At 27.0% G+C, this 27,758-nt stretch overlaps 4 protein-coding genes across 4 annotated transcripts in view; all 4 read right to left on the bottom strand.

Annotated features, from left to right (window-relative positions):
- The window catches only part of LOC145242749 (protocadherin Fat 4-like), a 212,420-nt gene that overhangs the window by 63,957 nt on the left and 120,705 nt on the right, over positions 1-27,758 (bottom strand). The gene's annotated exons all lie outside the window — the stretch shown is intronic.
- Positions 316-10,379, bottom strand: LOC145242903 (protocadherin beta-2-like). The gene is made up of 4 exons (XM_080106015.1): positions 10,046-10,379; positions 3,686-6,172; positions 3,210-3,369; positions 316-718 (listed from the first exon to the last, which is right to left on the bottom strand). The coding sequence occupies exons 2-4, from the start codon at positions 6,122-6,124 to the stop codon at positions 453-455; spliced, it is 2,865 nt and encodes a 954-aa protein (XP_079962141.1). The 5' UTR covers positions 6,125-6,172; positions 10,046-10,379; the 3' UTR covers positions 316-452.
- On the bottom strand, positions 10,787-21,967 carry LOC145242911 (protocadherin beta-15-like). The gene is made up of 4 exons (XM_080106023.1): positions 21,763-21,967; positions 17,048-19,550; positions 13,960-14,110; positions 10,787-11,222 (listed from the first exon to the last, which is right to left on the bottom strand). The coding sequence occupies exons 2-4, from the start codon at positions 19,502-19,504 to the stop codon at positions 10,957-10,959; spliced, it is 2,874 nt and encodes a 957-aa protein (XP_079962149.1). The 5' UTR covers positions 19,505-19,550; positions 21,763-21,967; the 3' UTR covers positions 10,787-10,956.
- Positions 22,718-27,628, bottom strand: LOC145242909 (protocadherin beta-2-like). Its single transcript, XM_080106021.1, has 3 exons — positions 25,160-27,628; positions 24,668-24,824; positions 22,718-23,055 (listed from the first exon to the last, which is right to left on the bottom strand). Exons 1-3 carry the CDS (start codon positions 27,596-27,598, stop codon positions 22,790-22,792), a joined length of 2,862 nt encoding a protein of 953 aa, XP_079962147.1. The 5' UTR covers positions 27,599-27,628; the 3' UTR covers positions 22,718-22,789.

Below are 27,758 nucleotides of genomic sequence, written 5' to 3'. Positions count from 1 at the left end.
TCCCCTTTTCTTTCTTTAAAATCTGTTATTTCTCTGCTTTCTTCGATTTTGTCTGCATCATTATAATAGCATAGCTCAAATGTAACATTAAATTATGATCCATGTAAGTATATCAAACTGATAATTTTTTCTTTAATTTGTATATATGTACTTATTTCTTAAAAAAGAATAAAATTTATTTTTTAAATAAGGAAAATACTCATAATAAATAGTGTTTAACTGAAAATGAGATAGGCATTTGTTTTCAGAATATGTGCTTAGCAATTGATATATATTAATTAAATATATTCATTGATATATGTGTGTGTGTCTGAAACTAATCAAATGATTTCAATTACAAGATTATTTATTACTTTTATTTACCTAATTAAAAATAATTAATATCCATCAAATATATATTTAAAATGGAATGAATGCATTGAAAATTTTATAATTTTAGTTTTTTATTGATGTTATTGAGGTACTGGGGGTAAGGGTCTTGGATTTCTATAAATATTTCCTGTTAATGGGAGACTTGTGTCAGAAGAGTTACTATCCTCTGCCACAGAATCTTTGTTGTCATTGTTTTGTGAAAGATTTGGTGTATAGAATCCCCTCGCTACAATGGTCGTATCACTTGGGTAGTTGACAGTCTGTCCCAATGGCCTCATCTCTGTCTCTTGACTTTGCTGTCTGTTTCGTTTTGATGGAGAATTGTAGTATCGGGAAGCATAATCATCTATTAAAAAATATAATAAAATTATTATTCAAGATGAAAATTAATACAAATATAGTTTTAAATAAAACCAATTTAATGAAGTATATTTAATATAATTTGTAAATTTCATATCCTAAACCAATTTTTTAAAATATTACACTTGTTTAAAAGAAGCATCATTGGTAAAAAAATTGCTGAAATATTATTTTAATTACTTTCCTTTTTTTATTTACATAGGGTTAAAAGTAAAATGTTTAAATATATTGATGTAAACAACACTTAATTGTTAATATGTTGCAAGTAGAAGCTGCATATTAATAAAAATTTTAAGACAAATTTGTCTGCTTTTCCTGCTAATAACTTATTTGCACATTGAGTGAATTTAAAAAAATTATTATTGAAATAAAAAAAATACAATAACAAAAAATAACATATTTTAAGCATGCCATTTAACAAAAAATAAATGTTCATTATTAAATTCACCAGAATGGTTTTTCTTGATTTTAGTTATAGTTTTATAACAGTTTGGTTGTTTCAAGTTCTATTAAAAAAAATAATTTGGTAACAAAAACATATTGGCATAGTTAAAAAAAATATTAAAAAAATAAACAAACAAAAGTGTTTATATCATGTAAAGAGATCTCATTTATTTTATTGTAAAATTAATTTCTTTTAAATATTCCTTCATTGATTTTTTTTATTTTTTCTCCAAAATTGTAAATATTTTCTTACAAGAAATTTATTAACACGAGATAAAAAAGAAATTGTAGAATGAGCAATGTGCAAATAAATAAATAGAAAAATAAGTAGGTACATTTGTGCTATAACTACGATGTTGAATGTGATTTCACCACTTAATTATGTATAAAATTATTTTCACATACAGATTTAAGACTCCCCCAAAATTGCTAGTTATATTTACTTTTTCATCCCTGTTAATTCCATATTTAAATGTTTCATTTGTTTTTTTTTTCTAATTTTTGCTCTGTTTCAGACAGCTTTTTAATAATTAAATTAAAAATATTTTGTTGTTATTTTGTATTTGAATTGTCTAGTACCACCAAGAAAAGAATTTTCATTTAGACACAACAGTTTTAAAAACTTTATGAATTTAATTATTTTTATCAAAATACTCCAACACTGATAGAATTTTTACTTATTTTTATTTTTTATTTTTTTCATAATTCAATTTTCTATCTGACAGTTTAAAAACTAAACTTTATAGAATCCCTGTGCATTTTTTATCATCAGAAAGTGGTTTCTACTATATCTCCATATAACAAATCTATTTAACAATCTAAACTGAGTCAATGTTTATGCTTTCCAAAAGTCAATGTTTGGTACATGCACTGAGAGGTGGGAAGAGATTTTAAAAGTAGGAATAGAATGTGAATTTTAATATATTATGAATCATTTTTTACCTACACTCTCCACTTGGCAGTATGTTTCCACCTGAGTAATTTTGGATAGATAGTACATTTTATATATATTTGAATCTGTTTTGTAACGTTTTTATCTTGTTTGTATACATAAATCAGATAATCTACCAAATATAGGAAATCAGACAATGAGTATTATTATTTAATGTTGTATGTGCCATTTTTCTATTAATATACTAAAATACATATTTTTCCTTATCCTAAATTGGAAAAATACGATAATATAACTTATTTTTAATTATTTTTAACTCAGATTTTATTTTTAAATAAAGACAAGGCAGAAGATCAGTTCTCATTACAAGATATTGCAGATAGGCAAAAAATAAATTAGAGCAATAAAAAATGTTTAAATTATTACAATTCAGTTACAAAATTACTTAATGCTAAATTTAATAGCAAGGGTACAATATTTGTCTGAATGATAAAAGCTTGAAAATTTTAATTATGAAATGTTTGTTGTGAAAAAATTTGTCATGTTACTGTCAATTAAGAACACATTTTCAGATGATATTTCCCACCCCTTAAAACGATTTTTATTTTATTGAAAAGTTTTCTGATTGCTACATCAATTAAATACTAAGTTTTCAGATCATAAAACATTGTGAAAAAAATATATGTTTAATGTTTACAGGGTTGACTTAATTTGTTATATAATTTTTGCAAGAAAGTGTCACTGATATCAAATTTTCCAAAACAATTTTGTAAATAAAATTATTTTGAATAAACCACAATCAACAAATTAAGGAGGAAGAGGGACCATTTTACTTGCATAGAAAATTGAAACCCCTGGCTAAAAAGATGTTATTTATAATTCAAAATGTTGGTGCTTAATCAATAATAATCCAAAGATCTTTAAAAACAACAACAAAAGTCATCATTTTCATTAAATGGTTGTGAATTTTTTTATTACAATTTAACATGATTTTTTTTTTTACTTTGAATTATTATTAAAAAAGCATATTTCAAAAAATGTGTGTGGAAAATTTGTTGAATTTGCTTGTCTAATAATACTAAATCATAATTTTAGGATTAAAAGAATTTAGAAAATAATAAATAAAAATAACACTGCTTACCAGAAATATTTTCATCTTGTCTTAAGTTTGTATCATTCCTCCTTTGTTTACTATTAGTACGTGATAATTTTGGAGAAGGATGATTGAGATATTCAACAGAACTGGCTTGAAGCTGATTATTTTGGAGAGTTTTAGGAAGCATGAACTCTTGGACACAAGGCTGTTGAATGTAGAAAATTTGAAATGAAATATTTCTTGTTTATTACAAATAAATTTTTGTGATAGGAAATTATTAGAATTAAATTATTTTAAATCTAATGAATAATATACAGATTCATTAAAATAAATAAATAAATTATATTTTTTCAAAATGTTTAAATCAAATATTATCAGAGAAAAATATTTCACCTTATATATAAAATACTTTTATGAAATTGAACAAAATAATTTGATGATCATAAAATAATTTAAATAAATCTTCAGTCAGTTCAGATACCATTCATAAAAAATGTATTTGATAAAAGTAGATCACTTACTTTAGATTCATCTGATAGCTGTGTTTGGGCCTGGGGTAGAGAGGCCGATCTTTGTTGTTGACCGGGAAGTTTATCTGCAGAATGAGATTCTCTGCTGGTTTGGTTGATATGTGCACTTCTCATTTTATCTGATTGGCTTTTGTTTACATTAACAGCAGTTGGCCAAGATATTCCCTGCTTTGAAGGACACATCAAATGTCTCTGATCACTCATATATCTGCCACTTGGACCAACAACACCCACATTAGTTGGTGCCATTGCATGGGCGTATGTGACATTTCTCTGATCATTACAACGAATGATACATACCGAGATTGAAGCAGTAATGATAACTGCTACAGTCACTGCTACAACTGTAATAATAATAACTGATGTAAGATCAACTTTATCTTCAGTGATTGTATGAACGGCACTTAGCATTTCTGATGTCTTGTTGCTTACAGTGACAGTGAAAAACATACTAGTTGTTGCTGATAGAACTGGGCTACCACTATCCTTGACAACAAACACTAGCTCATAGGAACCAGCATCTTGTTGCGCAAGCACCCGATTGAAAGTTAACAAACCAGTGTACTGGTTGATGGTGAACATCTGCTTGTCATTGCCTCTGATTATTTCATATTTTAGAAATGCATTCTCTTGACTATCTCCATCAGCTGCCTTTACACAAGTGATGTTCTTTGAATGATGCCGGTAATATACAACATCCATGTTATAAGGATTGACACTGGGAAATGTAAAATACGGAGCATTATCATTTTTATCAGTCACTTCAACAATGACGTTGACTGTATTATTGAGAGATGGGATTCCATTATCTTTCACAAATACTTGAAACTTGTAAATGTTTTGAAACTCATGATCCAGTGACATAATTGCTGAAATCATGCCATCATCTTTGATTTTGAAAGGTAAAAACTGTTTGTTATTTGTGAGCAGAGAATAGGTGAGTTTCCCTCCAACTCCCAGGTCTGGGTCTGTTGCATTGATGAAGCCAACAGAAAATCTTGACTTCTCATTCTCTTCAATCAAGAACTTAAATGTCTCCATAGAGAACTGTGGCCTTACATCATTCACATCGGTGACTTTGATGGAGAACTTACTCTTACTTTGCAGTGGAGGAGATCCTTTATCTTGACAGCTGATGATAATTTCATGCTTTGCCTCTCTTTCTCTATCCAATGCTTTTTTCACAATTACTTGGTATTTCTTAGTGTCGAGACTTTGTAGTTTAAATTTATCATAATGCAAATTACAACTCACTTCTCCATTTTGTCCAACATCATGATCAGTCACTTTTACATATGCAATGGAACTTCCCACCTCAATGTCTTCAGAAACTGATGTTGAATCTTTTCCGGATGCTGACAGGAATTTTAGATGAATTGTTGGTGGATTATTTTGTTGATTGATTACATTAACCAAAACCATTGCAAGTGAATTTAATGGTGGTATGCCTCCATCTTTAGCTTCAACATACAAATTATATGTAGGTATATTACTTAATGTGAACTTTTTCTCTAAGAAAATTTGTCCAGTCTGTTGATTTAATTTAAAATGACTTTTAGCAACATCTGATGTTTTTGTACTGAAATGATAAGTGACTCTTCCATTTTTACCAGAATCTAAATCTGTGGCAGATAAAGTTGCAATAGAAGAAGTTTCACTTGGTTTATTCTTTATTGAAACATTGTACACATTTTTAGAAAAAACTGGAATATTATCATTGATGTCTGTAACTGAAATGTGAATAAGTAAAATACTTTGTTTTGATGGTGATCCTCCATCTTTAGCAATCAATTGAATTAGGTAAGAATCTTTTGCTTCCCTATCAAGTTCATCCTCTAACACAATCCTCAAATCTGATGTTCCATCCACTTTTTTTGTGACAAACAATGCAAATGGTTCTTTGTTAACTTTTTTTAATTTGTATGTTATTTTAGAGTTTATGACTCCAACATCTTTATCTATGGCATTGGGAATAATTACTTTGGTTCCTTTCTTGTCATTTTCACCGAATTCAACTGTAACTTGTTTATCAGGAAATTCTGGTTGATGATCATTTACATCATTTAGCATGATTTTAATTTCTAAAATCTTCATAATTCTTTTAGATTTCTGAACTGCAACATCAACCATTACAAAACATTCTTTTCCATAAGTACACAGAGATTCAGCATCCAATGTTTGTGCTGTATAAAGTTTTCCTGTATTTTTAGAAATCCGGAATAATGGAGAGCTGCTTGTTCCATCCTGTTCCATTAGACTGAATGAAATAAGATTTTGATCTTGTATGGCCACATCATCCATTACATTAGAATCGGCTGCAATATCTCCAAGGTAAGTGCCAGGACTTTTTCCTTCTTCAACCTTGAAAGTCAGATCAACACTCAAACAGTTGCATAAAAGCAATTGAAGAAAATACAGTTGAATTAACATATTTTCTTTCAGTTTGATATCTTTTCTTAGACAAAATATGGTATTAATCTGCAATACAAAAAGAAAAGTATTTTTGAATTGATGCATTTCATATGATGCCATAAAAACTGAACATTTGTAACAAAATAATTTTATAATCTGACAGTTACTAAAAAATATTTATCTGAAATAGTATTGTCTATGCAAATCATGTTTAAGTTTGTTCTAATACAACTGATAAAATGTTTAATTATAAACTTGTTATTGTTTTTTACTATGAGTAATATATTCATAATCATAACATATTTCTCAACAAACACTTAAACATTCAGTAAGCGCATGAACTGAAGAAAAAGAAAAATAATAGAAAAGAAAAAGAAAATTTTACGTATTACTTTGTGTAAAGCCAGGATATTTCCATTATATAAAACAAGTGGAATATACATTACCTGAACATCTTTGCAGAACTAAACTCAATAAAATTGTGCAACTTTTATCCTACTAACATATAATTTTTTTAGTATTTGAACTTATGCATTGATCCCATGAAACATACGAAATTGAATAATTATTTTAGAATAATATTAATTTGTCATATTTGTTGAAATTATCACTAAATTGAATATACTAACTGTACTAATTATTCACAATTTTCCATCTTAAATTTCCTAGTAGTTATTTTTTTCTTTAGCCAGTTAATTTTGACCAATTTCACATTTTTTAAACATTAGTGTAATTGTTTTAACAAAAGTGATGAAAAAGAAAATAGATGCAAAACATTTATGCATTAAACTTTTTCAATTGTGTCCAGCAATTTAAAGTCTTACTGAAAATTGATCACCATTATTGAATTGCACACAGAAATCTGCAGTGTTTGCCTCTACGAAGATATTCACATATGTCCCTACACTAAATTAACCTTGTGCTGTACTTTCTCTTGTCATGATGGAAAATAAATAAAATATTTTTATATAAAGATCAGTATAAAATTATAATCAGTCACTATTCATTCAGTTCTCCTAAATTGTGATATATGCTGTAAATAAATAGGTGTGTGAAATTTATAGAATTTTATGACCAGGTAAAAAAGAGAATGGAGAAGACCTCAAAATTCCAGTTCATAACATACTAGCTGGCTGGCCAGTATTGCCCGGTCATACAATATGCTTAAACATGATATTTTAATTTATGTAGATTGCATATGAATTATTATAGAATCAATCCTTAATTACAAGGAATAATTTGTCCAGTGAACTAATTTGCAAAAAAATAAAAAATAAAAAACAATAATGATAATGTCATTCATCAAATTCCATCTGTGTTTTTTTACATTATAATGTCAGCTGATATTTGGGCTTGACAATGAATGCCCTGGAAAAGTCACTTCTGATTAATGTTTAGTTTAAAAATATACAAACAAAAAAATGATTTGCGGCGATTTTAAATGGTACCTCTTCTTTTATCATAAATTGAACTCATGAATAAGAAAAAATTGAAATAAAATGGTGAGGTACACTAAGGTTTAAACAGTGGATCATTTGATCTAAAGTCAAATGCTCTATCACTAAGCTATAGCTCCAGATTATAATAAATCTGTTGTTTTTGTGTTTTTAAGAAGAAATGCTTTGCATATATTTTATTATCTCTCTTGCCAGTGTAATGTAAAATATTCCCCCTGTGAAAATTATTCTTTTAAAATTTTAAAATTATTTTAATAGATATTAGAAAAGAAAAACTATTTTTTAAAATCGGATTTTTTTCATTTTTCGATACTTATCAGATGAATTTTTGTACAAAACATATCTGCCGGACATATAAATTAGCTTTGTGTGAAATTTGCAAAAGATAGACTCAGCCGTTTTGGAACCTATGAAGAAGGAACTCTCTCACACACACACACACACACACACACACACACACACACACACACACACACACACAGTGACTTTCATATAATAGTGGAGATAGAGATTCATGTTATGGAGAACTGGGAAGAGGGAGGCTTTACCCAGTCGTAAAATACACTAAAATATGATATTTTAATTATTCCAGATTTTGTATATATTATTATAAAGTCGTGATTTCAATAGTAAAAAAAAGTGTTTGGATGCCATCAGCTAGAATCAAAACCAAAAGCAAAACTGTAGCATTCAGAGCTGGTGACGTTACTGCTGTACCAATGTGACGTGCATATGAATTGATTAAAAACAAAAAATAAACTAAGATGAATGTAAAAAATGTATAACAATTATTTCAGCTTTGACCCCTTTTTGATCTCTTAGAAACTATTTTAATTGGCTAAAAACCCATAAAAGAACGGTCCATAAAAAATCCAATCATTTGAAGCCCCTATCGCTGCTCTGCGACTTTTCATTTTGGAAGAGATAGAGTTTGAATAGATGGAGACAGACAGACATATAGCCTTTTATATATTAGATATCACAATCTGTGTGTCATTTGAGTCATACACGAAACAGAAATATCATTCTTTATAGCAGTCAGAATAAGTCAATTATGAATTAAATGTACAACAAAATATGAACTTTATGATGAAATTTTTAATAAAATTTATCTAAAATAAATGACCAACATGTTGCTGAATGAATAAGTTTGTTTTTTTTGCCAGATATATATAAGATTTTGAATGAATGTCTCATTTAATTTCTAATATGTGTACTTGAAAGTTTATTTTTGGTTAAAAAGGGCGAATATTGTCTCCAAGGATAAAACCATTTTTAATTAATTTAAATGAATAATGTGTTAAAATTCCTTCTTTGGATAAATATTGTTTGTGTTTAAAATTGTATGAATTTGATATAAATTAGACTTCATCAGGAATAAATAACTTTTTTTTAATTATATGATTAAAAAATTTTTTTTTTTTTAAATAAAACATTGAAAGTATGAAAATGAATAATACAAAAGGTACTTACTATTTGATAATCAAGATTAATTTTTTAATTTATTTTTAAAAATTTTGTTTAAAATTTGATAATAGATATTGAGTATTTACACAAAGCTGTTTTTATAATCAAAGTTAAAAATTATTAAGAATATCAAAAAAATAACATAATTGTCTGAGAATTAATTGAAATAAAGACCATATATCATTATAATTTTATTTTCTAAAGCAGAACATATTTTACTGAATAAATGATAAGCAAAACAGACTTTTTTATATATAACTTCAGAGAATGAATACAATTTGAAATCGTTTTGTTCTAAAATAATTAGTAGAAATTAATTCCTCAAAGAAAATTGTTTCAAGAATAAACAAACTATTTCTGATAAAAAATTTGGATAATTTTTTTCCCTATGTTTGTCTTGTTAGGTAAAATATGAATTTCAATAATTGTATTAATAAATAAGTAAAAAATATCTCCTTAAAAACACACCATATCTTTGACTTATCTTAATTGGACAGATTTATATTAACATGTCCTTAAAATTCATTTTATCCTATAAATTTACTGAGAAATATAATAATATTCTTAAGGGGAAAAAAATCTATGGTTTAGAAAGAAGCAAGATTTAATTCCTATATAATGTTTAAAAACAGAAACTGAATACTTACAAAATACAATTTTATCTATTCCTAATATGATACAATGAGTTTATCAATAACTACGATCTTAGAATTATAAATATTTGTTATAACTGAACAAATCATTTTAAAAATCATAATTCAGAAAATCATAATCAAACACTATCAATAATAATAAATATGAAGAAAAGTTATTCACCACTATTTACATATTTTGATTTTCATAAATTGCAAAACTACTCGATCTTAAGTAATCAAAGATGAATGTATTATAAATACTTAGTAATCAAATCAAGAATTTATTATAAACATCAAAACATGGTTTGAAATAAAATAGACAATTCTTTGTGCACTATACAATTAATAGAATAAAAATAACAGGCAAAAAATGATCTTACCTTTTTTTTTTTTTTACGAGTATTTATTTTGAGACAGGTTGTAAAAACTACATTCTTTTTCACAAAAACGGCAACTGTAGTTCTGCATGAATGTTATTCAAAACAAACGTCTGTGATTATTTGCACTGGTGTGAGAAAAAGTACAGCAGTCCTAGTGATTTTGTTGTGTGAGCAATGGCTGCCACAATTCATAATGGCTATTGTCATTAAAAAATTTACATCTTTAAATTTGATTTTGATTTTTTTTATTCAGTTATTTTTCATAGTAAAATATTGAGAAATAAACACTGAGAAAGAAAAGAAATCAGTAAATAATATTTAAAAAAAAAAAAAGAATTACACTCCCAGAATGCAATTTGTTATTTTAGCCCTTTGTTCTTTTCTTTCTTAAATCTAGACAATGTCATGATGGCTGTGTTTGTTGATTTCCTATCAAAGCATATGTCTTATGTAAGTATATCAAAATATTTTTAATATCATATTCTTGTTATTATAATCTTATAACATCATGACAGTTATGGATTTATATTTTATAAAAAAATATAAAAGAGAATATGTATATATTAATCCATCTATTTATTATGCATAATTCCTTACAGAAGAAAGAAAGAAATCTTTGTTTATTAAAATATTGCAGGCATATTTTAATTGTATCTTAAAGTAGATTTTTTAAAAATTATTCATTATTTTATATTTATACATATTTCTACTATTATCTGGTCATAAAATTTTTACTAGATCTTTATTGTTTTTATTTTGTATATATCAGATCTACAAATAATTCAATTTCACTAATGTAGATAGCTACTGAGGAACTGGAGGTAAGGGTCTCGGGTTTCGATAGATATTTCCTGTTGACTGCTGACTTATGTCAGAAGAATTACTGTCTTCTGTCACAGACATTTAAAACTTTACTGTGGTACTGGTGGTAAGGGTCTTGGATTTCTATAAATATTTCCTGTTGATGGGAGACTTGTGTCAGAAGAGTTACTATCCTCTGTCACAGACTCTTTGTTGTCATTGTTTTGTGAAAGGTTTGGTGTATAGAATCCTCTGGCCACAATAGTTGTATCACTTGGGTAGTTGACAGTCTGTCCCAATGGTCTCATTTCTGTCTCTTGTGATGGCTGTCCTCTTTGTTTTGATGGAGAATTGCAGTATTGGGAGGTGTAAAGCTCTGAAAACAATTATGTGAAAGAAATTGTTTCAGCAGTTCACGATTTCCATATAATAAATATAGATTCTAAAGAAATAGTAAGATTTTCATCATTCTATTTCTTTTCTATTTATAAAAACTATATATAACAGAATATTAATGAAATATTATATAAAAAACACAAAATCTGCAGAATAAGTTATTTTAAATAAATACAGACGTTTTACAATTATTGTCATTTGATTTTATATATAACCAGTTCATTTTACTTTTTTCCAATAGTTTTTTTCAAAGTATTTTATTTAGTGTACTTTTCAAAATATGAAAAAAAATCAATGATAATTTATATTTAATGTTTTATAATAAATATTTTTAGCTTTTTAAATTTTGTATTTATTTATTTATTTTTTTAAAATTACATTTTCACCCCAAACAAGGCACATTGCCACTGATGTAGGGGGATACTATCAGGGACCTAAGCTACAGGGGTACTATGTAGGGAGTTGGGCAGCAAGATGTTGGTTCAAGTTACACTTGAACGTTTGTATTAGTACAGTTGGGGAGGCATGGACCCGGAAGGGAATTTGAAAGTCTAGCAGTTCTGGAGAAGAAACTACTGGAGTAGAAAGCTCTCTTACATCTAGGGATCTCTACTGTGTAGAGGTGGCATTTAGTTTCCGTTTTATGTTTCATACTGTAGTCATGAAAGTGATATTTACTTCTAAGCCTTTTAATAAAAAAATATAATTATTTAGACGAGAAGAATTCACATTCAAAAACAGGTAGAATTAATTTCCTGAACAGATTAGTTTTTCACCACTTTTATGTCACTTTACAAAGATTAAAATCAACATTAATATCATATCTAGAATCCTTATACAAATTTTAATCAAAATTCATTGCATAATTTTGATCCTAGAAAATGTCTAAAGTTTAAGCTAATGAGATATTACGGGATATTAAGAATAAATTGAAATTCAGGGAACCTTGCTTGAAGAATTAAAATTATAGTCTCCTTTTAATTTTTGTTTATATCAAAGAATTCTGACAAAATAATTTTAAAACTAGTTTTGAAATAGATTGCAGTTGAAGTAACAATTTTGATTTAAACATCATTTATAAATTTAAGTTGAATATGTTTCAATGGTAACATTGTTCTCATTATTGATACAACTTTAATAATAGACTTTAAATGAAATGAATATATTAAAGGTATTCAATCATGATAAATCCTTTTTTATATGTAAACTTAATTTAACCAGGAGAGTGAGATTTTATTTTTGTATTCATTTTAACAGTTTATTTATTATAATTTAGAATTTAAAAATATTTTACCATTTGAATAAGTCGTTTTAAACCAATTGAAAAATTCATGCTTTTGCCCAATCACTTAACCATAGTTTTTGTATATAAAATGTAATATCTAAAATTATAAAAGATTATTTTTTATTAAACTAAAAGTATATATTTTAAAATCTTTAAAATTTATCATTAAATCAGTGCAATTCAAAACAAAGCAGAAGTCCCCTTTTTCATTAATATTATAATTTAAATTCTGTAGATATTCTTGAAAAGATTATATATTATGAATGATAAATTGAATTACAAAATTTATGATTTTGGGATCACTCAATAATCAATTTTATTGGATACAAAATCATAATAAATATAGATATTGAACCATTGCAACAATTGTTTGTTTCCAGGCTGCCATAAATTATAGAAAAAATATTTTTGCTATTTTATATGTTTTGAGTACAAACGAATATTCACTCATTTTCTGCTTTTGGAGGACAATTAAATAGTTTTCCTTTTTCTGCAGAATGCTCAGCTAAATTCAATTGTCAGACAACCTGCAATAATTTGGAGCTATTAAACTAGAAATGTATTAGTAACAATAGAATTTTTTCAAGTTTTTTCAAAATTAATTATAATTACTATTTTAAATATAAAATATTTATATAATTCTACCAAAACAATATAGAAGATATTTTTCAATAATTTAGTATTAAGATATCAGTAGGTCTTTGAATTTTTTTTCTAACATATATATTAAATAAATCAAAAACAAAATTAAAATAGGTTAATGAAGAACAATGCAAAAGTGGTTTCCATGGAAGAAATTATTTTTAAATCTTGAAAATAATTTCTATATAAATTTTTGGGATGAGAAATTATCATTATTTACATTGTTTATTTGTTTAAATGTTGTGCACTCCAGCCTTTTTCATGGATATGGTTTGTTTATAATAATAAACATGTCTCATATTTAAACATCATCGTATATAATTAAATCATACACATGAAGACAAAGTTGATGAAGACAAAATAATGCAAAGAAAATCAGTATGAATAATGATAAACAATTATTTGTATTTGTCTAAATATTTACTTAATAATTTTATTCAGATGATATTTATTTAGACGTATGTTTCACAGAAAGTATTTTAAATTGTATAATTAATACTTTTAAGTGGAACTTGTTTCTTTTAATTAAAATTTGAATTTTTTAACTATTTTTTCATACTACCAAATAAATAAACTAGTAATAAATTGAGAAACACAAATTAGACAATGTTAAGTACTATGAACTATTATATGACTGAGATGTCAACTATATTAATATTGTTTTCTTGAAATATATTTTTCATAGTAATGAGTGTGATTTAGAAGCAATAATCTCATCTTTGCTGGGCATATTATATTGGCATTGTTATCAATCAATAGTCATCCATATTTCTAAAGTATTGGAACCTACCTGAAAGTTCTTCATTTTGGTTTATGTTTTTTACATTTCTGCTTTCCCTACTGCTTCTGCGAGACAATTTTGGTGATGAGTAGTTGGGATATTCTGAAGAACTAATATGGGCTTTACTATTTGGTTGTACTAAATCATCTTGGATATGTGTCTGAAAATTTAAGATGAAAGTTAGAGGATACAAATAGTCAAAGTATTGAAGAAAGCTGCATTTAAATGTGTAATAAACCAAATTTTAAACAGATTTTTTTTTTCAAACACTTATTTTTATTTTCTCATAAACGGTTGAACAGCACATTATTTTGTAATACATCAATTAAAAGTGTGATTACATAAAATACAGTTTATATCAATATGCATACATGTTTATATGCATACATATATATATGTGTTTATATGCATACATATATATATATGTTTATATGCATATATATATATATATATGTTTATATGCATATATATATATATATGTTTATATGCATATATATATATATATATATGTTCATATGCATACATATATATATATGTTTATATGCATACATATATATATATATATATGTTTATATACATACATATATATATGTTTATATACATACATATATATATGTTTGTATGCATACATATATATATGTTTATATGCATACATATATATATATGTTCATATGCATACATATATATATGTTTATATGCATGCATATATATATATATATATATATGTTTATATGCATACATATATATATATGTGTTTATATGCATACATATATATATGTTTATATGCATACATATATATATATATGTTTATATGCATACATATATATATGTTTATATGCATACATATATATATATATGTTTATATGCATACATATATATATATGTTTATATGCATACATATATATATATGTTTATATGCATACATATATATATATATGTTTATATGCATATATATATATATATATGTTTATATGCATACATATATATATATATGTTTATATGCATACATATATATATATATATATGTTTATATGCATACATATATATGTATATGTTTATATGCATACATATATATATACATGTTTATATGCATACATATATATATACATGTTTATATGCATACATATATATATACATGTTTATATGCATACATATATATTACACACACACATATATATATTAGAACACATGTATAATATATATATATATATATATATATATATATATATATATATATATATATATGCTTTTTTTTGCCTGCATAACATTAACAATTTATATTCTTGTAAATTTTTGCCACCTGATTATTTATAATTTTTCTTTTTCCTCCACTTTTTGGGTTTTGATAACATTTAAAATACTTTTTTCTTCACTATTTCACAAAGTTTCCAGGCATACAGTGCCAGTTAAAAAAAAATGTTAAGGAAAACAATGAAATACAGACAAATTGATAACTCATTTTCTTTTCATTTAAACATAATCAGATTTATTAGAAAGTTATTATTCTAGTTTGTATATTCATTTTTAGGTTTGTTCTTTAAGCTAATTCCACACTCTTGTGTAAAAGTGACATAAAATGTAAAGGAAAATTTGAACATGTTACCTTATTAATGTTGAAGATGTTCAAGTTCAAAAGAGAGATACTGTTTTGTTTGCAGGACTTGAACATCTGTTCACCTTTGAAGATGAGGAAGGCAGTTTTAATAAAACTGTCTTGTGTCCAAGATTTGAATGTTCAGAATCTTATGGCAAGAAAGACAAAACAAGTAAAGATGAGAAATGGTGATCAGAACTACTTAAACTCTTCAGATTCTTAGGCTAAACATGACTTTATCAAAAGCAAAATTAGTGGCTTTGCAAAAGTCCAACATCAGAAGCTTACATATTTGCAAGATGTTTTAAAGACTATGATTTCCATTCTGCAAGATCTACCACAGATGTGTTAACGGTTATATCTCATAGGATTAGTGAATCTCTTGACAAAGGCTTCCTTTCCGGGGCAATTGCTCTTGACATATCAAAGGCCTTCAACAAGGTATGGCATAAAGGCCTACTTCACAAGATCTCCAGCTACAGTATAACTGGAAATATTCTCTCTATCTTTAAATCATTTGTCTCTGATAGGCTCATAAGAGTAGTGGTTGATGGACAAAAATCATTGGAAGGTAGTTCAATTGCATGATGTACGGTATGTGGTTTCATTGTGTGCTTTAATAGAGCTTTAATTAAGAAAATCCTTGAAGCATCTCACTAGTTCTCAGAAAACATATTTGTATCCTTTTATCTAAAAAATGGGTGAAGAAATTTTGCTAGAGTATTTATCTTAACAATGGTTGAGAGATAGTTGTGGGTTGAATTTTGGCAAGTAGTTTTTACTCTTATTCCACCTTCCCTTGATTTTGCTACAAATTCCGTGCATTGTCAACATGATGCAAGAAGGACAAATATGGATATAAAGTAATGAAGATCAGTTTAAAATAATCTGACATTTGAAGTGTACAAAATTATAAATTGCTAATATTATGCAGGTAAGTTTAGATATATCAGAAGAGGGTTTTACTTTGAATTGTTTCATCTTTGCTAAGATATAAGAAAACAATATAAATTAATTTTTAGATGTATTAACCAAAAAAAGAAAAACTGCAGTACTCTGAATATGATTTAGTTTACTCAAAATTTTAAACACCATACATGAATAGCTTTCAGAATTAATGTATTAACAGTAATATGTTATGTTAAATACAAAAAAAATACAAAAAATCTTATTACTAATTATTAAAAAATCTTATTACATTATGTGCATATAATTGCTACACAATTATATGCACATAATGTATACAGGTCAAAATTAGCTGCAAAATTGAATGGTATTATAATGTAAATTGCTGATTAGTATGTTTTTATTAAGCTAAATGAAAAAGCAAAATTTCTATATAGCAATTAATTTCTTTGAAGAAATTTATTTACAACAATAAAATATGAATATAATAATTTAAATTTTTACTGAATTATGGAACTACCAAAATATCATTTATTTTTATAATAATAAAATTTTGTTTAAAAAAAAACAAATAAATAATAAATATAAAACTTTTACCTGAGATGCTATCTGTGTAACTCGCTGTGTCTGCGGCAAGGAAGCAGATCTTTGTTGCTGACTTGGAAGCTTTTCTAGAGGATGGGACTCTCTGTTGGTTTGGTTGACAAGTGCATTTCTTATTTTATCTGTTTGACTTTGGTTTACATTGACAGCAGTTGGCCAAGATATTCCCTGCTTTGAAGGACACATCAAATGTCTCTGATCACTCATATATCTGCCACTTGGACCAACAACACCCACATTGGCTGGTGCCATTGCATGGGCATATGTGACATTTCTTTGATCATTACAGCGAATGATACATACCGAGATTGAAGCAGTAATGATAACAGCTACGGTCACTGCTACAACTGTAATAATAATGACTGATGTAAGATCAACTTTATCTTCAGTGATTGTATGAACGGCACTTAGCATTTCTGATGTCTTGTTGCTTACAGTGACAGTGAAAAACATACTAGTTGTTGCTGATAGAACTGGGCTACCACTATCCTTGACAACAAACACTAGCTCATAGGAACCAGCATCTTGTTGCGCAAGCACGCGATTGAAAGTTAACAAACCAGTGTACTGGTTGATGGCGAACATCTGCTTGTCATTGCCTCTGATTATTTCATATTTTAGAAATGCATTCTCTTGACTATCTCCATCAGCTGCCTTTACACAAGTGATGTTCTTTGAATGATGCCGGTAATATACAACATCCATGTTATAAGGATTGACACTGGGAAATGTAAAATACGGAGCATTATCATTTTTATCAGTCACTTCAACAATGACGTTGACTGTATTATTGAGAGATGGGATTCCATTATCTTTCACAAATACTTGAAACTTGTAAATGTTTTGAAACTCATGATCCAGTGACATAATGGCTGAAATCATGCCATCATCTTTGATTTTGAAAGGTAAAAACTGTTTGTTATTTGTGAGCAGAGAATAGGTGAGTTTCCCTCCAACTCCCAGGTCTGGGTCTGTTGCATTGATGAAGCCAACAGAAAATCTCGACTTCTCATTCTCTTCAATCAAGAACTTAAATGTCTCCATAGAGAACTGTGGCCTTACATCATTCACATCGGTGACTTTGATGGAGAACTTACTCTTACTTTGCAGTGGAGGAGATCCTTTATCTTGACAGCTGATGATAATTTCATGCTTTGCCTCTCTTTCTCTATCCAATGCTTTTTTCACAATTACTTGGTATTTCTTAGTGTCGAGACTTTGTAGTTTAAATTTATCATAATGCAGATTGCAACTCACTTCTCCATTTTGTCCAACATCATGATCAGTCACTTTTACATATGCAATAGAACTTCCCACCTCAATGTCTTCCGAAACTGATGTTGAATCTTTTCCGGATGCTGACAGGAACTTGAGATGAATGATTGGAGGATTATTTTGTTGATTGATTACATTGACAAGAACTATTGATTTAGCAGTTAAAAGTGGATTTCCACCATCTTTAGCTTCAACATATAAATTACATGTCCGCATATTACTTAAAGTAAATTTCTTTTCTAAGAAAATCTGTCCAGTCTGTTGATTTAATTTAAAATGACTTTTAGCAACATCAGATGTTTTTGTACTGAAATGATAAGTGACTCTTCCATTTTTACCAGAATCTAAATCTGTGGCAGATAAAGTTGCAATAGAAGAAGTTTCACTTGGTTCATTTTTGATTGTGACATTATAAAGATTTTGTGAGAAGACAGGAGGATTATCATTTACGTCTGCAACTAAAATATGTACATCTAAAATACTTTTTTTAGAAGGAGATCCACCATCTTTAGCAATGACTTTTACTATATAACTTCCTTTAACTTCTCTGTCCAATCTTTCTTTCAGAATAATATAGAGATCAGCTGTTCTGTCTACATTTTTAGAAACAGACAGACCAAATGGTTCATTTTTGTATTTTTTCAATTCATAAGTTATCTGAGAGTTGATAACACCAATGTCTTTATCAATGGCATTAGGGATTGATATTTTGGTTCCCATGACAATATCTTCAGAAAATTCAATAGTTATTTTTTTATCAGGAAATTCTGGTTGATGGTCATTTACATCAAGTATGATGATTTTAATTTCTAAAATCTTCATGATTCTTTTGGATTTTTGTACTGCAATATCTATCATGAGAGAACATTCCTTATTAAATGTACACAGCGATTCAGCATCCAATGTTTGTGCTGTATAAAGTTTTCCTGTATTTTTAGAAATCCGGAATAATGGAGAGCTGCTTGTTCCATCCTGTTCCATTAGACTGAATGCAATGAGATTTTGATCTTGTATGGCCACATCATCCATCACATTAGAATCGGCGGCAATGTCTCCAAGGTAAGTGCCAGGACTTTTGCCTTCTTCGACTTTGAATGTCAGATCTATACAGTAAACAGAATGTAGTATCAAAAGCAGGAAGAATGTTTGTGTTAACATTTTTGTGACGAATATCATAAGGTTGATGTCACCAAATTAGATGTCCTACAAATTTGTTATAGATCTGTAAAATAGAATAGTGACATTGATATTAATTCATAAATAATTTAAAACTGGTATGAATGCATAAAAAAATATACTCAAACAATAATTTTCAAATTAGTACACTTTCTAAGGATTTAGTAGTTTTTAAGAAGTAAAAAGAAATAAGATTTTTATTTTTTATTAGTTATTAGGTAAATAATATATGTAATTGCTAATTGTACAAATTGTGAAAAATATCATTTCAAATTTTTTACACATTGATATGTTTTTCAGTAATCTTTTTCTAATCAATAAAGCTTTACAGTATACGCTATTTACTTAATTAGGCCTTTTCATAGATTATTTAAAATAAATTTAATGTTTCCAAACTAATTTCATATACAACTCTTTCTGCAGTCTAAATTAATTAAAGTACACATGCATTAGTATATATGTAGATAATAAAGAAGAATTAAAAATACATACATCAGTGACTACTCAAGAATTAAAAAAAGTTTAGTTATAATTCTTAATTAGAGAAAAATTCTTGATCATTGTTTGTTTTGAATGCAAAATATTTAATTTAATATTACGAAATAAATTGAGTATATAAATTTATTTTTAAGAAAATGTGACAGTATTTCATTTATGCTCAAAATTCAATTATCTTTTGTACAATTTATTAGATTGGATTTAATTAGCTAATTAAAGATTAAATGAATCAGATCTGAATCATCTGGTTAGTACAAATCATTAAAAAATGTGATGAAATATGAAGAAAGCAAAATGCTTTAAAATTAATGTTGATCAAAAATTATCTTTAAATTAGAGAGAAAAGTAGTCATTGTATTCAGTTGTTCTTATATTACATCCTTAAACAAGTAAAGTAATACTTTTTAATCATTTTTTGATAATTTTAAAACTTATCTTTGATAATATAAAATCTTTTACATCCATTTAAACAGAGAAAACTGAAATGTAAAAATGTAAGAAAAATAAAATTTAAAACTAAATTTATATCTTATAGAAATTTCTTTGTTGCAGTAATGCTTACTTGCTAGAGTTATCTCCCTTTTCTTTGTTATTTATATATGGACGCACACTTTTTTATTTAAGTAATTTTTTTCTGTACTACCTACACGTTGCTATAAAAATTAGTAGTAGTAATTACTATAAGCTTTAAATCTATATTGTTAAATTATATTTTTAATTTTACATGCACACACATATCTATTATTAAAGAGTAAAATCTGAAAACAATGTTTAACAATATAAATTTAAAGCTAGTAACAGCTTCAGTTTCAAAACTGGTAGTAGTAAATATAAGGTTTCTATTGGAGAAGGGATGTTTATATTGCTTTTTAAAATCTCTAATCAAGGTATTACATGACTACAAAAATAAAACTGATTCAGAATTTTATGTTAAGCAAACTGAAAAATATTTAAATATTTTGAATTCATAATAATAAAAAAAATCAGTTCTTTTCATTTCATTTAAAACAGAAATTAACCTCAAAATAGACTAACTGAGAATTTGAATATTTATATAGACAAAATTATATACATATCAACTATAACTGATTCAATTAAATTTAAAAACAGTTGCAAAATAACACCCACTCACAAAAATATATTTATAAGAATTCATAACTCAATTTTTACATTTAGGTTTAACAGATGTGTACGTTCAACATATTCCCAAATACTTCTTTTTATAATATAACTGATATAAAAATATTGGTTAAATTAAAAATGTAAATATTTTAAAATAGAAGGATATTTGAGTTATCAATATATCAATATCAATTTATCAATATATTTTTTATAAATAAAAATATTTTTTCAGCGTAAAATATATATATATATATTGAGCTTCATTATATTGTAAAGATTATCTACTGAATTTCATTAAAAATTATTTTTTTTAAAAATGGCTATGAATTACAAATCCATATTATTTGGACTACTGTTCTCATCTTGACTGTTATTACAGATGATTCACTATCTGTATGCATTTTCTGGTATCTAATTTGTTATTACTAGGCAACTTAGATTGTTTTATTAAAACCAATAAAATCACTTTTGTTTTACTAATACTGTGAATATTTAGAATCAGTGATTGCTGTAAAAAATAATTATTAGACAATATTTAACAAAAGCACTAAGCAAAAAACAATGATATTCGCTTATAGGCACATATTCAACTGTCACAATATTTGTACTAAAAATACACAAAATATGAAATATCTTACCTTTTTTTATTGGTATTTCTGTATTTCAAATGAATTAAATCCACATTTTATTCTCTGATACATTTGCAGAAATTTATTTCTTATGAATTACATCCAGGTAAAGATTCTCATGTTCCTCCTCATGTTGATGTGATGTCGAAAGAAGTAATCCTAATGAGTGTGTTGTGTGAACAATGGCTGCTACAGTGGGAGATGACTACTATTCATCAATGAGGTATGAAATTTCATTGGATTAGATTAGAATTATCTAATTTTTTTAAAAAGACTCTTTCGAATATTTGCAAACTAAAAAATAAAACCTATGGTAATATTTAAAATTAAAAATATTAAAATAATTTTTTTATTCCCAAAATGCATTCTGTTAGTTCAGTTCTTTGTCCTTTAAAATCTATTATCTCCCCTTTTGTCTGCTGACATTATAACGGTTCACCTTAAATATTACATCAACCTGGTAACGTAAGTATATTAAAATTGTATTCTTTTTAAAATTTAAATATACAGTCTTATTGTTTAGAGAGAAATAAAATTTATATTGTAAACATATTTCAGAAGTATAGTGTTTTTAATTAATAATTTCTACACTAATTGAGATAAGTTTTTCTTTTCAGAATCAAAAGTTTAAAAATTAATATATTTTTAATTATGTTTAATCACTGAAATTATATATATATATAAAATAAAACAATTTTAATTAAAAGATTATTTATATTTATTATCTTCATTATATTTGGTTTAATCTGTACATGCTGGCATTTGTTGGGACTCAGTAAACTTAATATAGAATTGAATACAATATGAGAACTAGTAATTATAAATAGTAGATTATAATATCCATAAAGAAATTTCAATATGAATAATGGAATAATTTACACAAAAAAATTATTGAATATGAAGCTTTTGAAGACTGGATATTTTCAACTTTGAATGAAGCTCATTTTAAATCGTACCTAGTTAAAAAATAAGTAGTAGTTCCTCAAATATGAAAATTTAATAAATCTATATTTACATAATTTGATTTTTATAAATATTATTGAGGTACTGGTGGTAAGGGTCTTGGGTTTCTATAAATATTTCCCACTGACTGCTGACTTATATCAGAAGAATTACTATCCTCTGCCACAGAGTCTTTGTTATCATTGTTTTGTGAAAGGCTTGGTGTATAGAATCCCCTGGCCACAATGGTTGTATCACTTGGATAGTTGACAGTCTGTCCCAATGGCCTCATCTCTGTTTCTTGTCCTGGTGGTCTCCTTTCTTTTGATGGTGAATTGTAGTATTGGGAAGCATAATCATCTAAATATGAAAAAAATATTAATTAATATGAAGCTACTTTTAAGGGTAAAGTGTTTTTTTTTTTTGTTTCTTTTTTCAATATTTTACAAAAATTAATGCTTCAAGTCATTTTCATCTTACTGTTCAATTCTTAGAGGTAATTCAGTTTACCATCTATATTTAACATAAAATGATCCCTATTGAAGCATTAATGACATCTTATAAGATGTTTTAGGATAAAGTATTTCAAATCATGTATGAATTAATTTCTTTTACATCTTTTAGTAAGTATTTTTTTAATTACAAAAATTTAAATGTAATTGAACATGAAGAAACCATTAAATAATTCTTTTATCTTTGTTTAAAAAAATGCTTAAATCAATGGATGTTAACACTGAAGATTGATTTCTAATATACTGTAAGCAGAATATATAATATAAAATTAATATATATATATATATATATATATATATATATATATATATATATATATATATATATATATATAAATATATTTATATACATTAGGCTACTTAGAAGCTTCTTCATTTTATCCTATAGGAAATCGGCAGGCCAAAATGCATGGAATTTGTATTACCCAATGTTTATATGGTTTTTAATTTAACTAGCTAAGAAATTAGCTTCATTGTTATTACTGTTTGTAGGTTAATGTTTTCATCAGCCAGTGGCCAGGTTCACTCAGACAAAAGTTTGTCTGACTTATACTTGCTATTTTATTGTTCTATCTCATTCAATTATATTTTTTTTACATTTTTAGGTAATTTTGTATATAGTGTTATATATCATGTGTACATAGTTGAATAACAAATAAAAAAGGTTAGATTTGATAAAGACAACTTCATTTTATTCAATGATAAACATGCAATTTTGTATGGATATACTAGAAATAGAATTTTACATTATTATATACTGGAAAAATAAAACATTATTATTTAAAATTTTTGAACTCATTTTATTTTAAGTAGCAAACAATCAAAAACAGGATAGAAGAGATTACCTTTTTAGTCCAATATTTAGGAAGAATCAATAGAATATGTTAAAATTATAATTATAATGAGTATTCAAATTATTTAAATATTTTTAATAGAAAGGGCAACATGTTTGTTTCATTGATAATCAATGTTCTAGTAAAGGATGGATGGGGTCAGCTTACTATCTAAATTTATGATGAAATGATTCTCCTAGTACTTATTATCCACTTTCTTAAAATTTTTAGTTATTTATGTGAAAAAATCTTTTGAATTGATAAAATGAATTTTCAGACTATAAAATGGAAATTTGAAAGATTTACTGTTCAATTCTTAGAGGGAATTCAGTTTACAATCTAAATTTAACATAAAATGATCCCTATCTGCTTTCAAATGTGATTATTTTAGCTTATTAAAAAATTAAAGTAGGGATAAAACTGGACTTGACATTTTAACAATTGAAGTACTTTTTACAAATAAAAATTAAAATCTGAAAATGTGCAGAATATTTTTTTCAAAAAGAAAATTTGTCATTTGATTTTACCAAATTTTCAATTTGAGAAAAAAATATTTTGGTAATTCTTTGTAAAATGGTACAAAACCATTAAAAAAAATAATCGAAAAATAAAAATGGCTTTTCTTACCAGAAATAGTTTCATTTTGTCTTATGTTTGTATCATTTCTCCTCTGTTTATTATTGGTACGTGATAATTTTGGAGAGGGATAATTGAGATATTCAATTGAACTAGCTTGTTCATTTTGAAGATTTTTAGGGATCATTGACTCATCATGGACATGAGGCTGTTGAATAGAAAAAAAAATTATATTGAAAATTTGTTATGGATTGCAACTATGAAATAACCAAAATTAAATACTTATTGAGGAAAAATTCAGGAAGGATAATTTAATAAAGAAGTCTATTGATAATATAATAAAGAAATACAAACATTAAAATAAAATTATATCTGTAATACTTCAATAAAACATTACCCAAGTAAAATGTATATCTCTATAAAAAGAGAGTTCTAAAATATTTGAATTTATACAACAAAATAATAAAATAAGTTTTTAAACTATTCTATCAATCAAGATATCACACATAAAAGATGTATATATAGGAAAAATATATTACTTACTTTAGATTCAGCTTGTAATTGGGTTTTAGCCTGTGGCAGAGAAGCTGATCTTTGTTGCTGACTGGGAAGCTTTTCTGTGGGATTGGATTCTCTGCTGGTTTGGTTGATATGTGCATTTCTTATTTTATCTGTTTGACTTTGGTTTACATTGACAGCAGTTGGCCAAGATATTCCTTGCTTTGAAGGACACATCAAATGTCTCTGATCACTCATATATCTGCCACTTGGACCAACAACACCCACATTGGCTGGTGCCATTGCATGAGCATATGTGACATTTCTCTGGTCATTACAGCGAATGATACATACCGAGATTGAAGCAGTAATGATGACTGCTACAGTCACTGCTACAACCGTAATAATAATGACTGATGTAAGATCAACTTTATCTTCAGTGATTGTATGAACGGCACTTAGCATTTCTGATGTCTTGTTGCTTACAGTGACAGTGAAAAACATACTAGTTGTTGCTGATAGAACTGGGCTACCACTATCCTTGACAACAAACACTAGCTCATAGGAACCAGCATCTTGTTGCGCAAGCACGCGATTGAAAGTTAACAAACCAGTGTACTGGTTGATGGCGAACATCTGCTTGTCATTGCCTCTGATTATTTCATATTTTAGAAATGCATTCTCTTGACTATCTCCATCAGCTGCCTTTACACAAGTGATGTTCTTTGAATGATGCCGGTAATATACAACATCCATGTTATAAGGATTGACACTGGGAAATGTAAAATACGGAGCATTATCATTTTTATCAGTCACTTCAACAATGACGTTGACTGTATTATTGAGAGATGGGATTCCATTATCTTTCACAAATACTTGAAACTTGTAAATGTTTTGAAACTCATGATCCAGTGACATAATGGCTGAAATCATGCCATCATCTTTGATTTTGAAAGGTAAAAACTGTTTGTTATTTGTGAGCAGAGAATAGGTGAGTTTCCCTCCAACTCCCAGGTCTGGGTCTGTTGCATTGATGAAGCCAACAGAAAATCTTGACTTCTCATTCTCTTCAATCAAGAACTTAAATGTCTCCATAGAGAACTGTGGCCTTACATCATTCACATCGGTGACTTTGATGGAGAACTTACTCTTACTTTGCAGTGGAGGAGATCCTTTATCTTGACAGCTGATAATAATTTCATGCTTTGCCTCTCTTTCTCTATCCAATGCTTTTTTCACAATTACTTGGTATTTCTTAGTGTCGAGACTTTGTAGTTTAAATTTATCATAATGCAGATTGCAACTCACTTCTCCATTTTGTCCAACATCATGATCAGTCACTTTTACATATGCAATGGAACTTCCCACCTCAATGTTTTCAGAAACAGATGTTGAATCTTTTCCAGATGCTGCCAAAAATTTTAGATGAATTGTTGGTGGATTATTTTGATTATTAACAACATTTACAATGATCATTGATTTAGCTGTTAAGGGAGGATTGCCACCATCAGTAGCCTCCACAAATAAGTTATAAGTCAGCATGTTACTCAATGTAAATTTCTTTTCTAAGAAAATCTGTCCAGTTTGTTGATTTAATTTAAAATGACTTTTAGCAACATCAGATGTTTTTGTACTGAAATGATAAGTGACTCTTCCATTTTTACCAGAATCTAAATCTGTGGCAGATAAAGTTGCAATAGAAGAAGTTTCACTTGGTTCATTTTTGATTGTGACATTATAAAGATTTTGTGAGAAGACAGGAGGATTATCATTCACATCTGCAACTGAAATGTGAACATCTAAAATACTTTGTTTAGAAGGAGATCCACCATCTTTAGCAATGACTTTTACCATGTAGCTTTCTTTCACTTCTCTGTCTAAGCTCTCCTTTTGTATCATATATAAGTCTGATGTGCCATCAACATTTTTTGAAACAGATAACCCGAATGGTTCATCTTTATATTTTTTAAGATCATAAGTTATTTGTGAATTGATATCTCCAATATCTTTGTCAATAGCATTTGGAATTAAAACTTGTGTTCCTTTTTTATAATTTTCTTCAAACAGAACGGTCACTTGTTTATCAGGAAATTCTGGTTGATGATCATTTACATCCTCAATTATTATTTTGATTTCTAAAATTTTCATAATCCTTTTAGATTTCTGAACTGCAACATCAACCATTAAGAAACATTCTTTTCCATAAGTACACAGAGATTCAGCATCCAATGTTTGTGCTGTATAAAGTTTTCCTGTATTTTTAGAAATCCGGAATAATGGAGAGCTGCTTGTTCCATCTTGTTCCATAAGACTGAATGAAATGAGATTTTGATCTTGTATGGCCACATCATCCATCACATTAGAATCGGCAGCAATGTCTCCAAGGTAAGTGCCAGGACTTTTACCTTCTTCAACTTTGAATGTCAAATCTACACTATTACAAATGTGTAGGAATGAGAGCAGAATCCATATTTGAATCAACATATTTTTGTAGTGAAATCAGATTCCTTTTTAAGATATGTGGCAGTTCGACCCTGAAATTTAAAACAAATTTTGTTATAAGCTGTAAATTTCCATAAAATTTGAATTCTTATTAAATTCTTATTCAAATTTGATCAGAATTCAATCTTTTTTAAACAATATT

Source organism: Euprymna scolopes, chromosome 21, assembly GCF_053919585.1.
Source record: "Euprymna scolopes isolate OS-2025 chromosome 21, ASM5391958v1, whole genome shotgun sequence".
Classification (NCBI taxonomy): Eukaryota; Metazoa; Mollusca; class Cephalopoda; order Sepiida; family Sepiolidae; genus Euprymna; species Euprymna scolopes.
This window is presented reverse-complemented; position numbering and strand designations above follow the sequence as displayed.